At 37.8% G+C, this 17,886-nt stretch overlaps 1 protein-coding gene across 1 annotated transcript in view; it reads left to right on the forward strand.

Moving 5' to 3' along the window:
• The first annotated feature begins 3,654 nt into the window (after positions 1-3,654).
• LOC139732803 (integral membrane protein 2B-like) overlaps positions 3,655-17,886 on the forward strand; it is a 51,529-nt gene continuing 37,297 nt past the window's right edge. Inside the window, exons 1-2 of the mRNA XM_071643644.1 lie at positions 3,655-3,663; positions 7,671-7,847. Of these exons, the coding sequence (XP_071499745.1) occupies positions 3,655-3,663; positions 7,671-7,847 (186 nt within the window). The remainder of the gene's footprint in view (positions 3,664-7,670; positions 7,848-17,886) is intronic.

Here is a 17,886-nt window from a genome sequence, read left to right on the forward strand (position 1 = left end):
TTTTTTATTCATCAAATAATTCTACACACATCTCTCTCCAAGAATAACCACAAACCACAAGCAATTATTTGATAAAATTTTCAGAATATGACTTTTATTCCCTGCACAACATGAAAATTTAGAGCAGGCCCAACCCCATGGAATGACCCACATATTGTATTACAATGTACATATGTTGGGAATATGCAATTCATGTGAGTTTGTGTAGGAATTTTGTTTGAGTTTGAAATCCCCCCTTTCCACATACATGTACAGTGTAATAGATTGAAAAAAAAAAATCATACTTAGATCACATCCACATAATAGAAAGATCCCCAAAAATTGAGGCCGGATAGAAGAGGTCAGACTGTACTGTTGTGTATTGGTGCTATCCAGGTTATAATGTATCGATTTGAGAGTCACTTAATGGCACAATGCAGTCATCAGTCAACAGAGCAGATACAGTACAGTGTATACATTTTTAGGTAGGTAGAGAGGAAGGAGGTTGAAGAGATGGAGTAACAACAGAGTTATTTCCTTTGATCTATGTTCGAAGCACTGTGGAAAACTTCTTTTGTACATAACATTCAAGCAGGATGTAACTCAAAGTCTTTCAAGCAGCTGAATTTTTGTTGTTATACCCCCACCCACACATAGTGTGTAGAGGGGTATATACATGTGTAGGAATCACTCTGAGGTCGGGTGGCCGGTCGGTCGGTTGGTCGGTTAGGCGGGCGGTCAGACGGTTGGTCGGTCGGTCCGTTGCAAAATCTTGTGGATCGAACTCCTCTCTCATTTTTTGAGCAATTTACCCCAAATTTGGCATGTGTGACCTCTATCAAAGGTAGATGTGTAAGACACCTTTTTTGTTAGTATCATATAATACGTTGCCATGGTAACGGCATATTCTCATAAAAACTTGTGGATCGAACTACTCTCTCATTCCTTGAGCAATAAACCCCAAATTTGGCATGTGTGACTGCTATCAAAGGAAGATGTGCAAGACACCTTTTTCGTTAGTATTGCATAAGCGTTGCCATGGCAACAAAAACAAAACAAAAACTTGTGGATCAAACTACTCTGTCATTTTTTGAGCAATTAACCCCAAATTTGGCATGTGTGACTGCTATCAAAGGAAGATGTGCAAGACACCTTTTATTGCATAATGCGTTGCCATGGCAAAATCAATTTTTAAAAAAATCTTGTAAAATGTTGTGGATCGAACTACTCTCTCATTTTTTGAGCAATTAACCCCAAATTTGGCATGTGTGACTGCTATCAAAGGTAGATGTGCAAGACACCTTTTTTGTTAGTATCGCATTAGTTGCCATGGTAACGGCATATTTTCAAAAAAAACTTGTGGATCGAACTACAAATGTACTCTCTCATTTTTTGAGCAATTAACCCCAGATTTGGCATGTGTGACTGCTATGAAAGGAAGATGTGCAAGACACCTTTTTTGTTATTATTGCATAATGCATTGCCATGGCAACAGTAATTTAAAAAAAGATCTTGTTAAATGTTGTGGATCAAACTACTCTCTCATTTTTTGAGCAATTAACCCCAAATTTGGCCATGTGTGACCGCTATGGGTAATTCCTTGGGGTTGGGACTGAAATTGTGACATACAAGTTGAAAATTCAAGTTGGGTAAATTGAAATTTCCTTTTTCCCCCTGATTTGTTACTCCCATTCTTCAACTTATTCCACTAGAAATCTGTTTATTACTTCACACACTTTCAGTCAGCATGGGTAAACAGGTATGACAAATACCTATGTTACATGGACTTCATTTTTGACATCCTCAATAATTTTGTGTTCTGAAATGATAACAATGAACACATCCAAGTTTTTTTCCACCATAACACATCAACATGTTATCTGACAGGCACATGAGATCATTATTAGTGAGATTGTCCGTTCTGCTATCAACTGCAAGACACTTTTATTAACATGTTTTTTCTACAAACCATTTACAATTTTAACTAAAGGTTTAACTTTTTCCTCAAGAGTGACATAATAACAATATTACTAAAAAAACTACAGTTGAAGCAAGTGAGTTGTATGGACATTCAAGTGAAAACATGATTTTATTGTAATCATTGACAGGGGTTTTCGTACTATTGTACAACCTTGTCCACAGTATACTACCTACAAATGTTACACGGACAGTATGTCTTCGTAACATCTAGGTACACTACGACATATCAACTGATTTCCTTTGTTGTGGTGTCATGTTAAAACCTACACACACAGACTTTATGTATGTTCCCACGAATAACACTAATGTAACAGTTCTTTGGAATTATACTTTGGAATTATACTGTATATTATGCTGTATACCTTTGGAACAATACCTATGTTGTACACAGACTTCGATTCTTTGTAACTCTGGTATGAAAGAAGGTACGTAGACTTAATAATGATAATAAGAAGAAGAAAGTCAAGCCTTACACAATTTGACCTTATATACACTGACTAACAACATCAACTGTCAACTCAACTAAGAAAACTAATAAAGAGAAATCATACAAGTTTTCTTGTCTTCTATATGTTCTTTGTTTGAAGTTAATTTCTGCTCTTTTCTACAATGTCCATTTTCCCTCTGTGCAGTTTTCTTTTTGTCTAGTTTGTTGTGTTCGCTCTTCTTGGGTGTTGCTTTGTCAGCTTCCTCTCTCTGTTTGTTGAGTGCTGTGGATGTGCCCTTTTCACTCTTTCACGTAGTTTAACACGTAGCGGTGGCAGAGGAGGAGCCATGGCAGATTCATCGACAAACTGGACAAAAGGTGTGAAGAGAAATAAAATAAAAGAATTAACAGAAAATTTGTGTCTGGGTAGACTTTATATTCCTGTTGATGTATCTGTGTTTATGAATGGAATTAAATAATTTGGACAATTTTGCTTACCTTTCTACCTCTTGGCATACCAATTGGCTAGAGTTCCATGTGTACCATCCACCAAAATTTTAAAAAAATATATATATGGGTTACGCTTTAGAATAAAATGATGTACAGCTGTAATGTTAGTAATATAATAGCATGTAAAACATGGGAAAATATCATTTTCATATTCTACGCTAAAAAACTTGTTTTCAGATGTAAGCTAGCAAGGGCAAGGCGCTGCCCCCAGTGTCATAGCTAGGGTTAGGGATAGGGTAAGGTTTACGGTTACGGTCCTAAATAGACCTCAAACAAAATACTACGCCCCCCCCCCCCCCCTTCCTTTTACTCAATCCCCATCAAATTCAAAATTTTTGCCCTCTTTTAGAATGATAGGATAGAGCAATAATATGCCAATTTTGATTGGGGTACATATGGAACTATTTCCTACCAATTACCCACCCAAAAGGAATATGAAACTGGCATTTTAGCTTTGAGACTTTACAGTGGGTGCATGCGTGGAATGGAAACAGTGAACCCATGTGTTTCGAATGTTACTGCTTCATCAGAGCACCGTAAGCCATCTAACACTATTAACTAGTCAGTGAAATCTTGAAAGGAAAACACTTACATTGTAAATCTGTTCAAAAGAAAGAATTTAACAGCTCTTAATTCCCGAAATATCAACAACAAAATTGGGCAAACTCTTTCTTTAGCTCAGACGCAGTCTGGACGTCTACGTATTCCAACTTCATAGTACCGTACTAACGTTTAGCACGTCTACTTGGTGGATACCAATGACAAAAGTAAGGTCCAAAATTCACAATAATCGGGAGGTAAAATGATGTTATATTGCCGTGAAGATACACTGGACATACTTTTGTACGGTTTTCTAAGAGAGGAACACATGCTCCTTTTGCAGAGACGGGCATGAAAGGGGAAATTTGGCGATCAAAATTACGAACATGAACAAGTAACAAATATCTCAGTATGTGGGACTACAGCGTGTTAACAGCATCATCGTCCACCGTATATTTGGCCAGTTCAGTGGTTTTAATATCGGTTTTTTCCTCCAGTACAGTTTACAGAATGTGACAAATGTTATTCACTTCATGAAATAGCGTACTAGCTTACTGATTGACATCGGAAACATTGAAATTCCCGATCGGAAACATCAAAATCACCGTTCCGATGTTACACGGAACTCGACAGAAAAACAGGTCTTGCGCCGTCCAGGTAGCGAATATTTTTTTCGTACATGGAAACGCTACTGGACATGAATTATTCATAAGTTTACCCGAAATTTTGAAGTGCGCAAGCGCGTGGACTTCACTAAATTTCTATTGCTTGGCCAATTTGTACAGGATGAATGGACTCACATTATTTACATACATGATCACGTGTGATGATTGGTACGTACGTGCTCGCTATTCAGTTTACGTTCGATTCGCAGTTTATGAGCGCCCTACGTAACCCCGCTGGAAATATGCGAGGAGCTAGCGGAGAGCTAGCAATCGTGATTTTCAGCCAGGGCAGCCAGCGTGGATAGGAGAGCAGGTACATGCGTAGTTTACGTGAAATGTACAACTTTACAAGTCACAACTTCTACAACCATAGGCTTGAGGAATTGATGCCACATTACCACTATTCGTACATGCATAAATGACCAAATAAGAGCTCTTTCAAAATCTTGTGCACTACCTTTTTTGTCGATCGGTTACTAGTATTCGTAAATACAGTTGGCCTACTCCGTACCACGCACTACTGTACTTGACTTCTCAGTGCTGCCAGTGAACATGGTGACTCGAGATCAAGCATCTCGAGTGCACTTTCGAATTACAACAATAATTAGATCATTACAAATCCACATGTAAACAAATAATAGTAGACCGAACTTCAGTAAAGTCTAGTTCTGTGTTTTCAAACTGATCAGTTGATTAGAAGTACGTGATATGTCAGCGTGATTGTATCAGACGTACAAGGTGATATGTGTGTGCAATGTGATGTGTGTAGTAGAGCTATCGCAAGCGAGCGACAGTTATTTTCCTGCATGTTGTTCATTAAGATCGGACGAACCTCGTCGTGAGTGCAGTGACATGTTTACGCTAGAACGCATGTACATGCACAACACACACACACACACACAGGTACTACTACTCGCTGCATGTGTACACAGAGAGTAGGGCCGTGCGAGTCTACGTCTCACTAGTCGAGTCCATTCATTGTGTACAAGTTGGCCAAGCTGAAAGTCAATGCGCTTGCGTACTTCAGTCTTTCAGTTCAACTTATGAATAATTCATGTCCTGTAGCGTTTCCATGTACGAAAAAAATATTCGCGTCCAGGTAGGTGTAAACAGGCTGTAAGTGGTTTTCCTGCAGTTGGGGAAGTACTGCCAGTGACGTAAATACGATTGCTGAAGTTAGTAGCTCTTCTTTTGGTCGCGAGACGCGACTTTCTTATCCGACGTTACACGAAGAGGCCGGACTTCGGACGGAAGTACGGTAATATGTTCCGTGTTTTCTCTTTTATATAGAGGATTTTGATGCTAATATTTGGATAATAATACTCTTGAAATATGATTCTAATTATAGAAATCAAGTTTCTGATCATATTATGATTGGAAGTGTATGTAAAACCATGCAATACCGATGTTACAACAAAAATCACCGCGGACTTCGTTTGTAACGTCGGTATGAGGTTGCTTCAAGATGCTCTGGTGTTCTTATTTTGTGACACATGTTTATGTGCTTTTAAATAGTCTTTGTAGAAGTCACCTTGCCTCTCTTAATTATGATAGGCATAATGCTGAAAGGTTGTATATTTTTCTGTATTACATTGCCATGAAAATGGCATATATTTTTGTCACAACTGGTACCACAAAAAAAAAAAACCATGAGACATCAACAGTGAAACAGTCACAGACAAAATAAATTTGTACACAGGCTTGTTTTTTATTCATCAAATAATTCTTCACACATCTCTCTCCAAGAATAACCACAAACCACATACAATTATGTGATAAAATTTTCAGAATATGACTTTTATTACCTGCACAACATGAAAAACTAGAGAAGACCCAACCCCATGGAATGACCCCTATCAAAGGTAGATGTGCAAGACACCTTTTTTGTTAGTATCGCATAATACGTTGCATGGTAACAGCCTATTTTCACAAAAACTTGTGGATCAAACTACTCTCTCATTTTTTGAGCAATTAACCCCAAATTTGGCATGTGTGACCTTTATCAAAGGAAGTTGTGCAATTCAACCTTTTTCGTTAGTATTGCATAAAGCGTTGCCATGGCAATTTTCTAAAAATCTTGAAAAATGTTATGGATCTAACTACTCTTTCATTTTTTGAGCAATTGGCCCCAAATTTGGTATGTGGGACCACTATCAAATAAAGATATGCATGACACCTTTTTTCGTTAGTATTGCATAATGCATTGCCATGGCAACGGCAAATTGTTAAGAAATCTTACAAAATGTTGCTCTTTAAGCACTTGGCTTGAAATTTGGTACATTTGACCACTGTAGTATATAGATGTGCAAACTTAACCTTTCGTCATTGTTGAACAATGTGTTGCCATGGTAACAGCATTTTTTTCACTAAGAAGAATACAAAAATATTTTGGATTCAGTTAACTCCCTCAGTCTTTGAGCATATGGCTTGAAATTTGGCACATGTGATGGCTATGGTACGTAGATGTGCAGACTTCATCTTTCGTCATTGTTGAACAATGTGTTGCCATGGTAACAGCATATTGTGATTGAAAATCATACAGAAATACTATGGATTCAGTTAACTCCCTCAGCAGTCTTTGAGCACTTGGCTTGAAATTTGGCAAATGTGACCGTTATAGCACGAAGATGTGCAAACTTCATCTTTCTTCATTGTTGAACGATGTGTTGCCATGGTAACAGTATATTTTTAATGAAAATCATACAAAAATACTATGGATTCAGATAACTCCATCAGTCTTTGAGCACTTGGCTTGAAATTTGGCACATGTTACCGTTATAGCACGAAGATGAGCAAACTTCATCTTTCGTCATTGTTGAACAATGTGTTGCCATGGTAACAGTATATTTTGAATGAAAATCATACAAAAATTGTGGTTCAGCAAACTTTTTCAGTTTTTGAGCATTTGGCTTCAAATTTGGCACATGTGATCGCGGTATAACTTAGATGTGTAAAATTTATCTTTTGTCTTTGTTGAAAAATGTGTTGCCATGGTAACTGCATATTTTGAATGAAAATTATGCAATGAGATTAATTCAGCTAAGTCCCTCAGCTTTTCAGCATTTGACTTGAAATTTGGCACATGTGACAGCTGTGATATGTAGTTTTGCAAACTTCGTTTTTTGTTATGTCAAAAATTGTGTCGCTATGGTAACAACATTTTTTGATGAAAATCAGAGAAATTGCCAATCTACTTATCTTACTCTGTCAGGCTTTGAGCATTTGACTTGAGTATGGCACATGTGACTATCAGTGAGCAAAATAGACATTTGTTCAATGTTGAACAATATATTGCCATGGTTCCTCTTTTTTTTTCAATAAAAAGCACACAAATTTATTGCTGGTCGAGCTAACTCTCTCAGTGTCAGGTGGGGGTATTAATCACATTGAGTGATAGTTCTAGTTGATTTTATAATGTCTCTGCTCCTGCTGGACTATAGAGGTGTTATATGCATGTACATTGGGGTTTTGAACCTTTCTGTCTGTTCATCTGTTTGTAACCCTTTTATTTAATTCAAAGTTCCATCTCACTATGAACTTTTTTTCTTTTTTCTTTTTTTTTTGTGCAGGAGTTCCGCTCCAACCCGGCCAACTTCTGCACGGTGATGTATCCTCCAGAACAAGACCTGCCCAATGCCACTGTGGAGGAGACCATCATGGTAGACAAGGAAGCTGGTATTGAGACGTTTGATGTCCCTAAATTTGAGAATGACCATCCGTTCAAGGTTATGTCCGACTTCCAGATCGTAAGTTTCACTGAACCACATCCTCTTGATGTGACAATCATTTTCAGTTTCTTGCATTTGTTCTACTTGTGATACATTGTACATGCTTGCTGTCTTGTTCGTTCTTGGAGTAAAACTAAATTTTTGTGTTGCTGTAGATTTCTTTCTATTGATCACCACCTAAATAGCTGCAGAAAAGAAAGGAATTGGATTTTTTCTTGCATGCCTCTAATGTCGGCACTTGACACAAGTTCGTTTGTTTGGTGGGTTTGTTTGTTTCTGTTTTTTTGAAGACTTTGATAATAGCACTACAACTTGTCCACAGAAAGGCATCACAGGCCATATCCTGTTCCTGCAAAACACACACATACATTGTACACAGCACTCACACAGCACTTATTTCTTTTCTTTTCATTTAACAGTAACTTTTAGCTTTCATTGTACGAAATTGAATGGTTCAAGGGAGCTTTTGTGATCATTTGAGACCATACGTGTACTTACATGGTCTCTCTGAGTCCAGCATTTAACATCTGTCATGCATAAACTTTTTCAAATGTTCATCTTCTATTGATCCAAATCTTATGGCTGAATTTTGACTTAACATGGCCTGGATCAATGATGGGGGAGGGGGCTCATACAACAATTTGTATGGCGTACCCTCAAGGGGGCTTCTTGGTTGAGGCACAAATATCCCTATAAGGCAGCTTTTCATGATTTTTGACATATTAATCTTCTTGAAAACTGTTGGCTGGATTTTGACTAAACATGGAAGGCATTTTCAAGGGGTAAGGGGATCATACAATGTAGTTTGTAAAAATGGTGATTGTCCCCCAGGGGGCCCCCAAGAGTGGGTCCCTAATACCTCAAATTGAGAAGGTGTTTTCAAGGGGCCTGCAGTCATAGGTCAAAAGTCAAAAGGTCAGTGAACTTTACATCAATTGAAAAAAAAAAAAGACCTATAAAATTGTGATACCTGGGCGAGACATCGTTCTGCATTTGTTTTGATGAAATCTTCATGATGTAAGATTTCCTATTGTTAACACCTGTAACTTATAGGGTATAATGTGCAATGGAGTTGTGGACTACTATAGTTTAACTCATCAACCTATGGATGGGACTACAGTTAAGTATGGCATTTTGAGCTCACCTGAGCCAAAGGCTCAAGTGAGCTATTGCGATCGCTCTTCGTCCGGTGTCCAACGTCAAGCGTCTGTCGTGCATCGTGCTTCGTCTGTCATCCGTCGTGCATCATGCGTAATCTTTTTACATTTTCATCTTCTCCTTGAGAACCCCATGACTGATTTTCACCAAACTTGGCAGGTAGCATCTCTTAGGGGATAGGATCTCAATTTGTTCAAATGGGCACCATACCCTACCTTAAGGACCCCAGAGGGGCCCCAACCCCCACAAATTAAGGAATCTTAAAAAAATCTTCTTCTCTAGAACCGGAAGTGATAGAGCTATGTTAATACTATGAGTTGGTACATTGATGACTGTAGTTTCAAGTTTGTTCATGGTGGAATCAGGGGTGCCCTCCTTGGGACCCAGGGGAGGGGGATGGGGAGGGGTCCTAGATGAGGCCCAAATTGTACATTTTCATCTTTTTCTTGAAAATGCCATAGTTATGAATTTTCACCAAACTTTCAGGTAGGATCCCTAGGGGAATAGAATCTCACTCCCATCAAATGGGCACCATGCCTCACCTGGGGGCCCCAGGGGGGCCTAAATTGTAAATTTTTATCTCTTTCTTAAAAACCCAATGATGAATTTTCCCCAATCATTGCAGGTAACATCCCTAGGGGATAGAATCTCAATTCCATCAATTGGGCACCATGCCACTTGGGGGCCCAACCCACCCCCAGCAGTAAGGAATCGTAAAAGATTTTCTCTAGAACCACAAGTGATTGAACTAAGTTGATACAATGAGTCAGTATATTGACGACTGTTGTTTCAAGTTTGTTCATGGCAGAAACAAGGGTGCTCCCCCACCCCCTTGGGACCCAAGGGAGTGGGATGGGATGGGTCCAAATGGTAATGTAAATTGTACATGTTCATAATCATTGAAAACCCCTTGATGAATATTCACCAAACTTGACGGGTAGCATGCCAAAGGGTTAAGATCTCAATTTGTTCAAGAGGGCACCATGCTCCCCTTGGGGCCCCTAGGGGGCCCAATACCCTCCCCTTTCTCAACATTAAGAAATATTTAAATTTCTCTAAAACCAGAAGTGATAAAGCAAAGTTACTTTGAGTTTGTACATTGACGACTGTAGTTCCAAGTTCATTCATTGCAGATCTAGGGCTGCCCCCCCCCCCCCCCTTGGAGTCAGGGGGTGGGGGAATCCAAAAGGCGGGATAAATTTTCATCCTTTTGCTGAAAACAATATAATGGATTTTCACCAAACTTTGCGAGTAGCATTCCTAGGGGGATACGATCTCAAAGTGTTTGAATGGGCACCATGCTTTCCTTGGGGGCCCCAGGGGGCCCAAACCTCCTAAATTAAGGAATTCAATAATATTCTTCTTTAGAATCAATATTGATAGAGCTTTACATCTTTCTTTTTTTTCAAAATTGCATATAGTCCAACATTCTATAAAGTACACTTGGCATGTATATTTTTACCAGTGTGATGATATTTGATATGCAAATGGACACCATGCCCCAAGCTCTCAAAGCTACCCCCTACTACAAGTTTCCAATGTTCTCAAGTAGGAGAGTACCAGAATGCATGGAAGGTGAACTTGCGATACTCAGGTGAGCAGGAGACCCCTGGGTCTCTTGTTTTATCTCAAATACTTGTCATGTGTATGTACATGTAGACCTATTCTGCTAACTGTAAAGTTACAGAAGGATGAATTCCAATCCATACAATAGTGACAGGAAGCAAGGCAAGGGACTGAGGGATGTTAACTGTACAATGTAGGTCAGAGTTCATGGAGCCCTGAAAGAAGTTATGGTTGTAAAATAATGATGTCATCATCCAAGTTTCTTCTACTGATTATCCCGGGGGGTGTTTCATAAAGCTGTTCGTAAAGTTACGAACAACTTACGAGTGACTGGTGATCAGTTCTTGTGCTGAATTATGGAAATTCTGATAAGTATAGCACATCAGAACTGATCACCAGTCGCTCGTAAGTTATTCGTAACTTTACGAACAGCTTTATGAAACAGGGCCCTGTACATGTACTGTATCTCCATCACAGTGCCATATTTCTTATGAAACGTTGTAGAACTGTTATCCAACATAACATTTATAATTTTATCAATGTGCGTCTTTGTCATTTTCTTTTAAAAGTGGACATTTTTAAGAGCTGCCAACTAGGACAGATTTTGCGTAATTTGTACGGAAATCAGCCATCATTGCAGAAGTACGGAGAGTTGCCTAAAAATAACAGATTTTGGAAATCCTACAATGCACTGTCATCTATGCTGAAGGCGCTGCGTACATGCTGCTGGCTCGTTCCTTCATCCCTGCTTCTCTAGCTCTGCGCTGGCCACAGCAGCATGAGGCGAGGCATATTAAGCCTGCAGTCCTGCGCGGCACACACACAGTTACCCTCTCCAGACTGCATTGCATACAGTACTTGTGTGTATGTGTGCTAAAGGAGCTCTGCAGGTGAGTAAAAGTGAGTTTTAGGTCTAATAGTAGGGTAATTCCATGGGGTTGGGACTGAAATTGTGACATACAAGTTGAAAATTTAAGTTGGGTAAATTGACATTTCCTTTGTCCGCCTGATTTGTTACTCCCATTCTTCAACTCATTCCACTAAAAATCTGTTTATTACTTCACAAACTTTCAGTCAGCATGGGTAAACAGGTATGACAAAATACCTATGTTACACGGACTTCATTTTTTTTGACATCCTCAATAATTTTGTGTTCTGAAATGATAACAATGAACACATCCAAGTTTTTTTTTTCACCATAACACATCAACATGTTATCTAACAGGCACATGAGATCATTATTAGTAAGATTGTACATTCTAATATCAACTGCAAGACACTTTTATTAACATGTTGGTTTTTTTTTACAAACCATTTACAAGTTCAACCAAAGGTTTAACTTTTCCTCAGAGTGACACAATAACAATATTCTTAAAGATACTACAACTGAAGTAAGTGAGTTGTATGGATATTCAAGTAAAAACATGATTTTATTGTTATCATCAGGGGTTTTCATACAACAACCTTGCCCACAGTGTACTACCTACAGTATGTTACACGGACAGTATGTCTTCGTAACATAGGTACACTACGACATATCAACTGATTTCCTTCGTTGTGGTGTGAGATGTTAAAACCTACACATATAGACTTTAAGTATGTTCCCACGAATAACACTAATGTAACAGTTCTTTGGAATTATACCTGCTGTATACCTTTGGAACAATACCTATGTTACACAGACTTCAATTCTTTGTAACTCTTGTATGAAAGAATGTAGACTTTACTATCAGAAGAAGAAGAAGAAAGTCAGGCCTTACACAATTTGACCTTATATACACTAACAACATCATCAACTGTCAACTCAACTAAGAAAACTAATAAAGAGAAGTCATGCAAGTTTTCTTGTCTTCTCAGTGGTCTTTGTTTGAAGTTAATTTCTGCTCTTTTCTACAATGTCCATTAGCCCTCTGTTTGTTTAAGTTTAAGTTTAAGTTTATTTATTCATTTGTCTTTCTTCCAACAATAGGCAATATAACAATAACATAACAATAACATTGACACTTTCTTTCAAGAATATGTAGGAACAACAACAACTAATACTGAAATTTTTGCAAATACATAAGTATATGATTCCATGTACATGTGAAATAAAGAAAGGGTAACAAATATTTTGAGAAAGGCAAACGAGGAGACCTTAGTGAAGCATAGCTTGTGAGACAAGGTCCCTCGGGAATAAAAGATAGAAAAAAAATACATTGTGTATAGTATACGTAGTTGGGAAAAAAAAATAACAAAAGGTACACAATTCCAAACGGAAACAGGGAATAGACAAGGGAGGCTATGTGTAATGGGGTGAAGGGAGATTATTTACATAAAAGAAGGGTAGGAATGAAGGGAGGGGGTGGAAAGGAAGGATAAAAAAGGGTTATGTGAGACGATAAAATACATACAAAAACACACACACTTAACAAAAACAAAAACAAAACAAAAACAAAAAAACACACAACACACAAAACAAACAAAACAAAACAAAACATAGCAAAACAAAACAAAACATGACAAGAAGACAACTGGGTTTCAATAATATTATACATTGATACTTTCTTCTTTTTTTTTTAAAGGGAAGTCTGACATAAAAGTATATATGCATCTGTAATGTAACATACAGGACTTACTTTCAGTTATTGACATTAACATTGTTAACCCGTTGAGGACGAGTCCCGAGTATACTCGGGCAGGGGTCTATGGGAAATGCGTGTTGTAGCAAAATCAGTCCATCCTCAACGGGTTAACATTGTTTTAACGACATCACGCATCAACACAATAAGTATTTAAAAGATGAGACTTAAGCCTACGCTTGGAGGCTGATTTACTTGAAGTATGTTTAATGCTTGCATCAAGCGAATTCCAAAACCTGGGTCCAGTATGTACTAGCGTTTTAAGAGTAAATTGTGTCCTTGCACGGGTTAAGTGCAAACCTGAAGCCTGCCTTGTGTTATATCTATGAACGTCACTATTTTTCTTAAAACGCTGTGCTAGTGCCAGTGGGAGTTCACCTGCATTAAGATCATACATTAGAGACCCTAACTGCATTAAATAGATATCTTCCACTTTCAAAATTTTATGTTGATGAAAGAGAGCATTAGTGTGACTACGAAAATGTACATTACAAATTATTCTTATAACTCTCTTCTGGATCAAAAATAGCTTTTCATTTTGCGATTTTGAAGAATTACCCCACACTACTATACCATATGTGACCGTGCACCTCAAAACGAACATAAAGTCGCACACACTGATTTTGCGTGAGGACTGAAAATAAGTGAAATGGGTCAACCCAGCCGAACTTGACTTTTTCATATTTTCTGAAAGAGCGGGTCTTCTTTTACATTATGCTATAATTTGGTATCATAAAACGGGCAGGAAAGTGTGTTTTTTTAGCAGTTTATCTCGAACATTTTTGGTAGAACAGTGTGATTGGGTGTGTCTTTAGAATCCCTTTTTCATTTCTGAAAAACCTTATCCACACTCTTCACTTTCAACTCTAATAACTTTTGAAAGGATAATGCTACTGCTTTAAAAGTTTGCATTGATTATGGACAGAATGTTTAATGAGACATGCTTAATTTCAATTTAATCTGATAATCCCTTCATTGTTGTTACTCTGGTGGTTTACTTCCTGTTTTTTGTCCCATTCATCGCACAGCCAGCACGGTTTGGTAAAGATTAAGCGCTTGAATAGACACTGTACTTCAGAGCCTCTTTTCTCAGTTCATACTTTTCCTGAGTTTGTGCTTTCTTTTCAATATTTAGATAGGTTAGGAGAGTCCATTTGATTTGAGTTATACATCATTTTAAAGCTTAAAGTCTGCTCTTTCAGAATATGGTCTAAACTAAAAATTCATGTCTGGCGACTTTTTGTTTGTTTTGAGGTGCAGGGTCACATAATTAAGATATGGAAGAATTAAAGTAGAATATAGGATAAACAATATTTCTTTGGGAATAACTCTTTTTAGTTTGCATATAACACCAGTATTTCGTGATAAGAGCTTACACATGTTATTCACATGTATTTTCCAATTCAGTTTGTCATCAATATACAGACCAAGAAATTTTGTTGAGTTTACTCTATCTAACGCCACTCCACCAAACAAAACATTTCCTGGTAGTATTTTAACAGAATTACTAAAGAGCATATAATTGGTCTTCTGAAAATTCAATGACAGTTTGTTTGCATGAATCCAAGTTATAATATTACTTAGCTCAATATTAACTGTTTGTAAAAGGACCTGAGGATTCTTGTGTGATAAAAATATGTTTGAGTTGTCTGCAAATAAAATAAATGAGAATACATCAGAGCAATATTGAAAATCATTAATATATATAAGAAATAATAGTGGTCCAAGTAATGATCCTTGTGGAACTCCACATGTGACATTTTGTAACCCCGATTTTGCATCATTCAGTGCGACAAACTGCCTCCTGTTAGATAAGTAGCTTGTGAACCACTCCAAGGCTTTCCCTCTTACTCCGTAATGAGATAACTTCTGTAATAAAATAGTATGATCAACAGTGTCGAAAGCCTTGGAGTAATCCAGAAAAATACCCACTGTGTGCATGCGATTATCCAATGCCGTAGAAATTTTATCAATAGAATGTAAAATAGCATGACTTGTTGTGTGCTTTTCACGAAAACCAAATTGAAAATTGGAGAAGGTTTGGTTCACATTAAAAAATTTCACCGTCCTGACATACATTTAGTTTTTCAAGGATTTTGTTTGTTTTTTCTTCTGTCCATTTTCCCTCTGTGCAGTTTTCTTCTTGTCTAGTTTGTTACGTTCGCTCTTCTTGGGTGTTGCTTTGTTGGCTTCCTCTCTCTGTTTGTGGAGTGCTGTGGATGTGTCCTTTTCACTCTTTCACGTAGTTTAACACGTAGCAGTGGCAGAGGAGGAGCCATGGCAGATTCATCGACAAACTGGACAAAAGATGTAAAGAGAAATAAAATTTAAAAATTAACAGAAAATTTGTGTCGGGGTTGACTTTATATTCCTGTTGATGTGTCTGTGTGTTTATGAATGGAATTAAATAATTTGAACAATTTTGCTTACATTTCTACCTCTTGGCATACCTATTGGCTAGAGTTCCATGTGTACCCCCCCCCCCCCCCCACCAAAATTGAAAAAAAAAAATATGGGTTACGCTTAAAATGATGTAATAGTAATGATAATAATAATGCATGCAATTTCTATAGCGCCGTTCTCCACTTAGATTAAATGCTCAAGGTGCTTTACATCAAAGCAAAAAAACTGAAGATACAAGTACATCACCATAATAGAAGAAGATGAAGAAGATGAAGAAGAAGAAAAAAAAGACATGAAAGTCTGTCTTCAAAAAATGATTATATAGCATGTAAAACATGGGAAAATATCATTTTCATACTCTACGCTAAAAACTTGTTTTCAGATGTAAGCCAGCAAGGGCAGGGCGCAGCCCCCGGTGTCCTAGCTAGGGTTAAGGATAGGGTTAGGGTTATGGTTACGGTCCTAAATAGACCCCAAACAAAATACTAGGCCCTTGTTTGTTTTTACTCAATCCCCATCAAATTCAAAATTTTTTTAACTCTCTAAAAAAAATTGAGTGAAAATATTCACTCTTAAAGGAGTGAATACAAAAAAGAGTGAATTTAGAGTGAAATTGGAGTGAATTTTGAGTGAAAATGTTCATTTTCACTCATTTTGGAGTGACCTCAAGGATCACTCGAAGATTTTGGAGTGATCCCTGAGGTCACTCTAAAACAAGTGAAAATGAACATTTTCACTCAAAATTCACTCCAATTTCACTCTAAATTCACTCTTTTTTGTATTTACTCCTTTAAGAGTGTATATTTTCACTCAATTTTTTTTTAGAGAGTAGAATGATAGAATAGAGCAATGATATGCCAATTCTGATGGGGGTACATATGGAACTCTTTCCTACCAATTACCCACCCAAAATGAATAGGAAACTGGCATTTTTGCTTTGAGACTTCACAGTGGGTGAACGTGGAATGGGAACAGTGAACCCATGTGAAATGTTAACTTCATCAGAGCATCTAACACTAATGCTATTAATAGGTCAGTGAAATCTTGGTAGGAAAACATTGACATTGTTAATTTGTTCAAGAGAAAGAATTTTACAGCTCTTAGTTCCCGTAATATCACCAGCAAAATTGGGCAAACTCTATTTCTTTAGCTCAGACGCAGTCTGGACGTCTACGTTTTCCAACTAGTAAATTTACCGTACTAACGTTTTGCATGTCTACTTTAGATACCAATGACAAAAGTAAGGTCCAAAATTCACAATAATCGGGAGGTAAAATAATGTTATATTGCCGTGAAGATACACTGGACATACTTTAGTACGGTTTTCTAAGAGAGGAACATATGCTCCTTTTGCAGAGACGGGCATGGAAGGAAAAATTTGGCGATCAAAATTACGAACATGAACAAGTAACAAATATCTCAGTATGTGGGACTACAGTATCATCGTCCACCGTATTTTTGGTCAGTTCAGTGGTTTTAATGTCGTTTTTTTCCTCCAATACAGTTTACAGAATATGTCAAATGTTATTATACCCCCGCCAAACGAAGTTTGAAGGGGGTATATAGGAATCAGCGGACGGTCGGGCGGTCGGTCCGTTGCAAATCTTGCGTCGCGAACTACTTCCTCAGTTTTCAACCGATTCCCATAAAACTTGGCACAGATGTGTGCCTTGGGTTGTAGATGTGCAAGACGTATTTTTTGACAGTACCCAAAAGTACGTTGCCATGGTAACGGCATATTATGGGCAAAAATGGGTACAAATCTTGCGTCGCGAACTCCTCCCACAGTTTTTGATCAATTTTTATGAAATTAGGTACAGATGTTCATCTGAATATGTTAATGTGCAAGACACATATTTCCGCAGTGGCAAAAAGTGCGTTGCCATGGTAACGGCATGTTATTGGTAAAATATAGGGCAAAATGCTTCATGGCAAAAATGCTTCATCAGTGTTCTTCCAATTCTCATGGAATTCATATTGAATGTTTGTCTTAGGATATAGGTCAGCATGACACATTTCTTGACAGTGACAAAAAGTATGTTGCCATGGTAACAGCTCACATATTATGAGCCAAAATGATGGAAAATTTTGTGTTGCAAGCTACTTCCTCAGTTTTTGCCCAATTTCCATGAAACTTGGTACAGATGTGTGCCTTTGGTTGCAGATGTGCAAGACGCATTTTTTGACAGTACCCGAAAGTACGTTGCCATGGTAACAGCATATAAATGGCAGAAGATCAAGGAAAGATCTTGCAGATTGAACTACTTCCTCTGTATTCGACTGAAGCTCATGAAATGTGGCACACACAT

This window comes from Diadema antillarum, unplaced genomic scaffold (genome assembly GCF_040938485.1).
Source record: "Diadema antillarum isolate AM-2024a unplaced genomic scaffold, OU_Dant_1.0 seq00000450_RagTag, whole genome shotgun sequence".
Taxonomy (NCBI): domain Eukaryota; kingdom Metazoa; phylum Echinodermata; class Echinoidea; order Diadematoida; family Diadematidae; genus Diadema; species Diadema antillarum.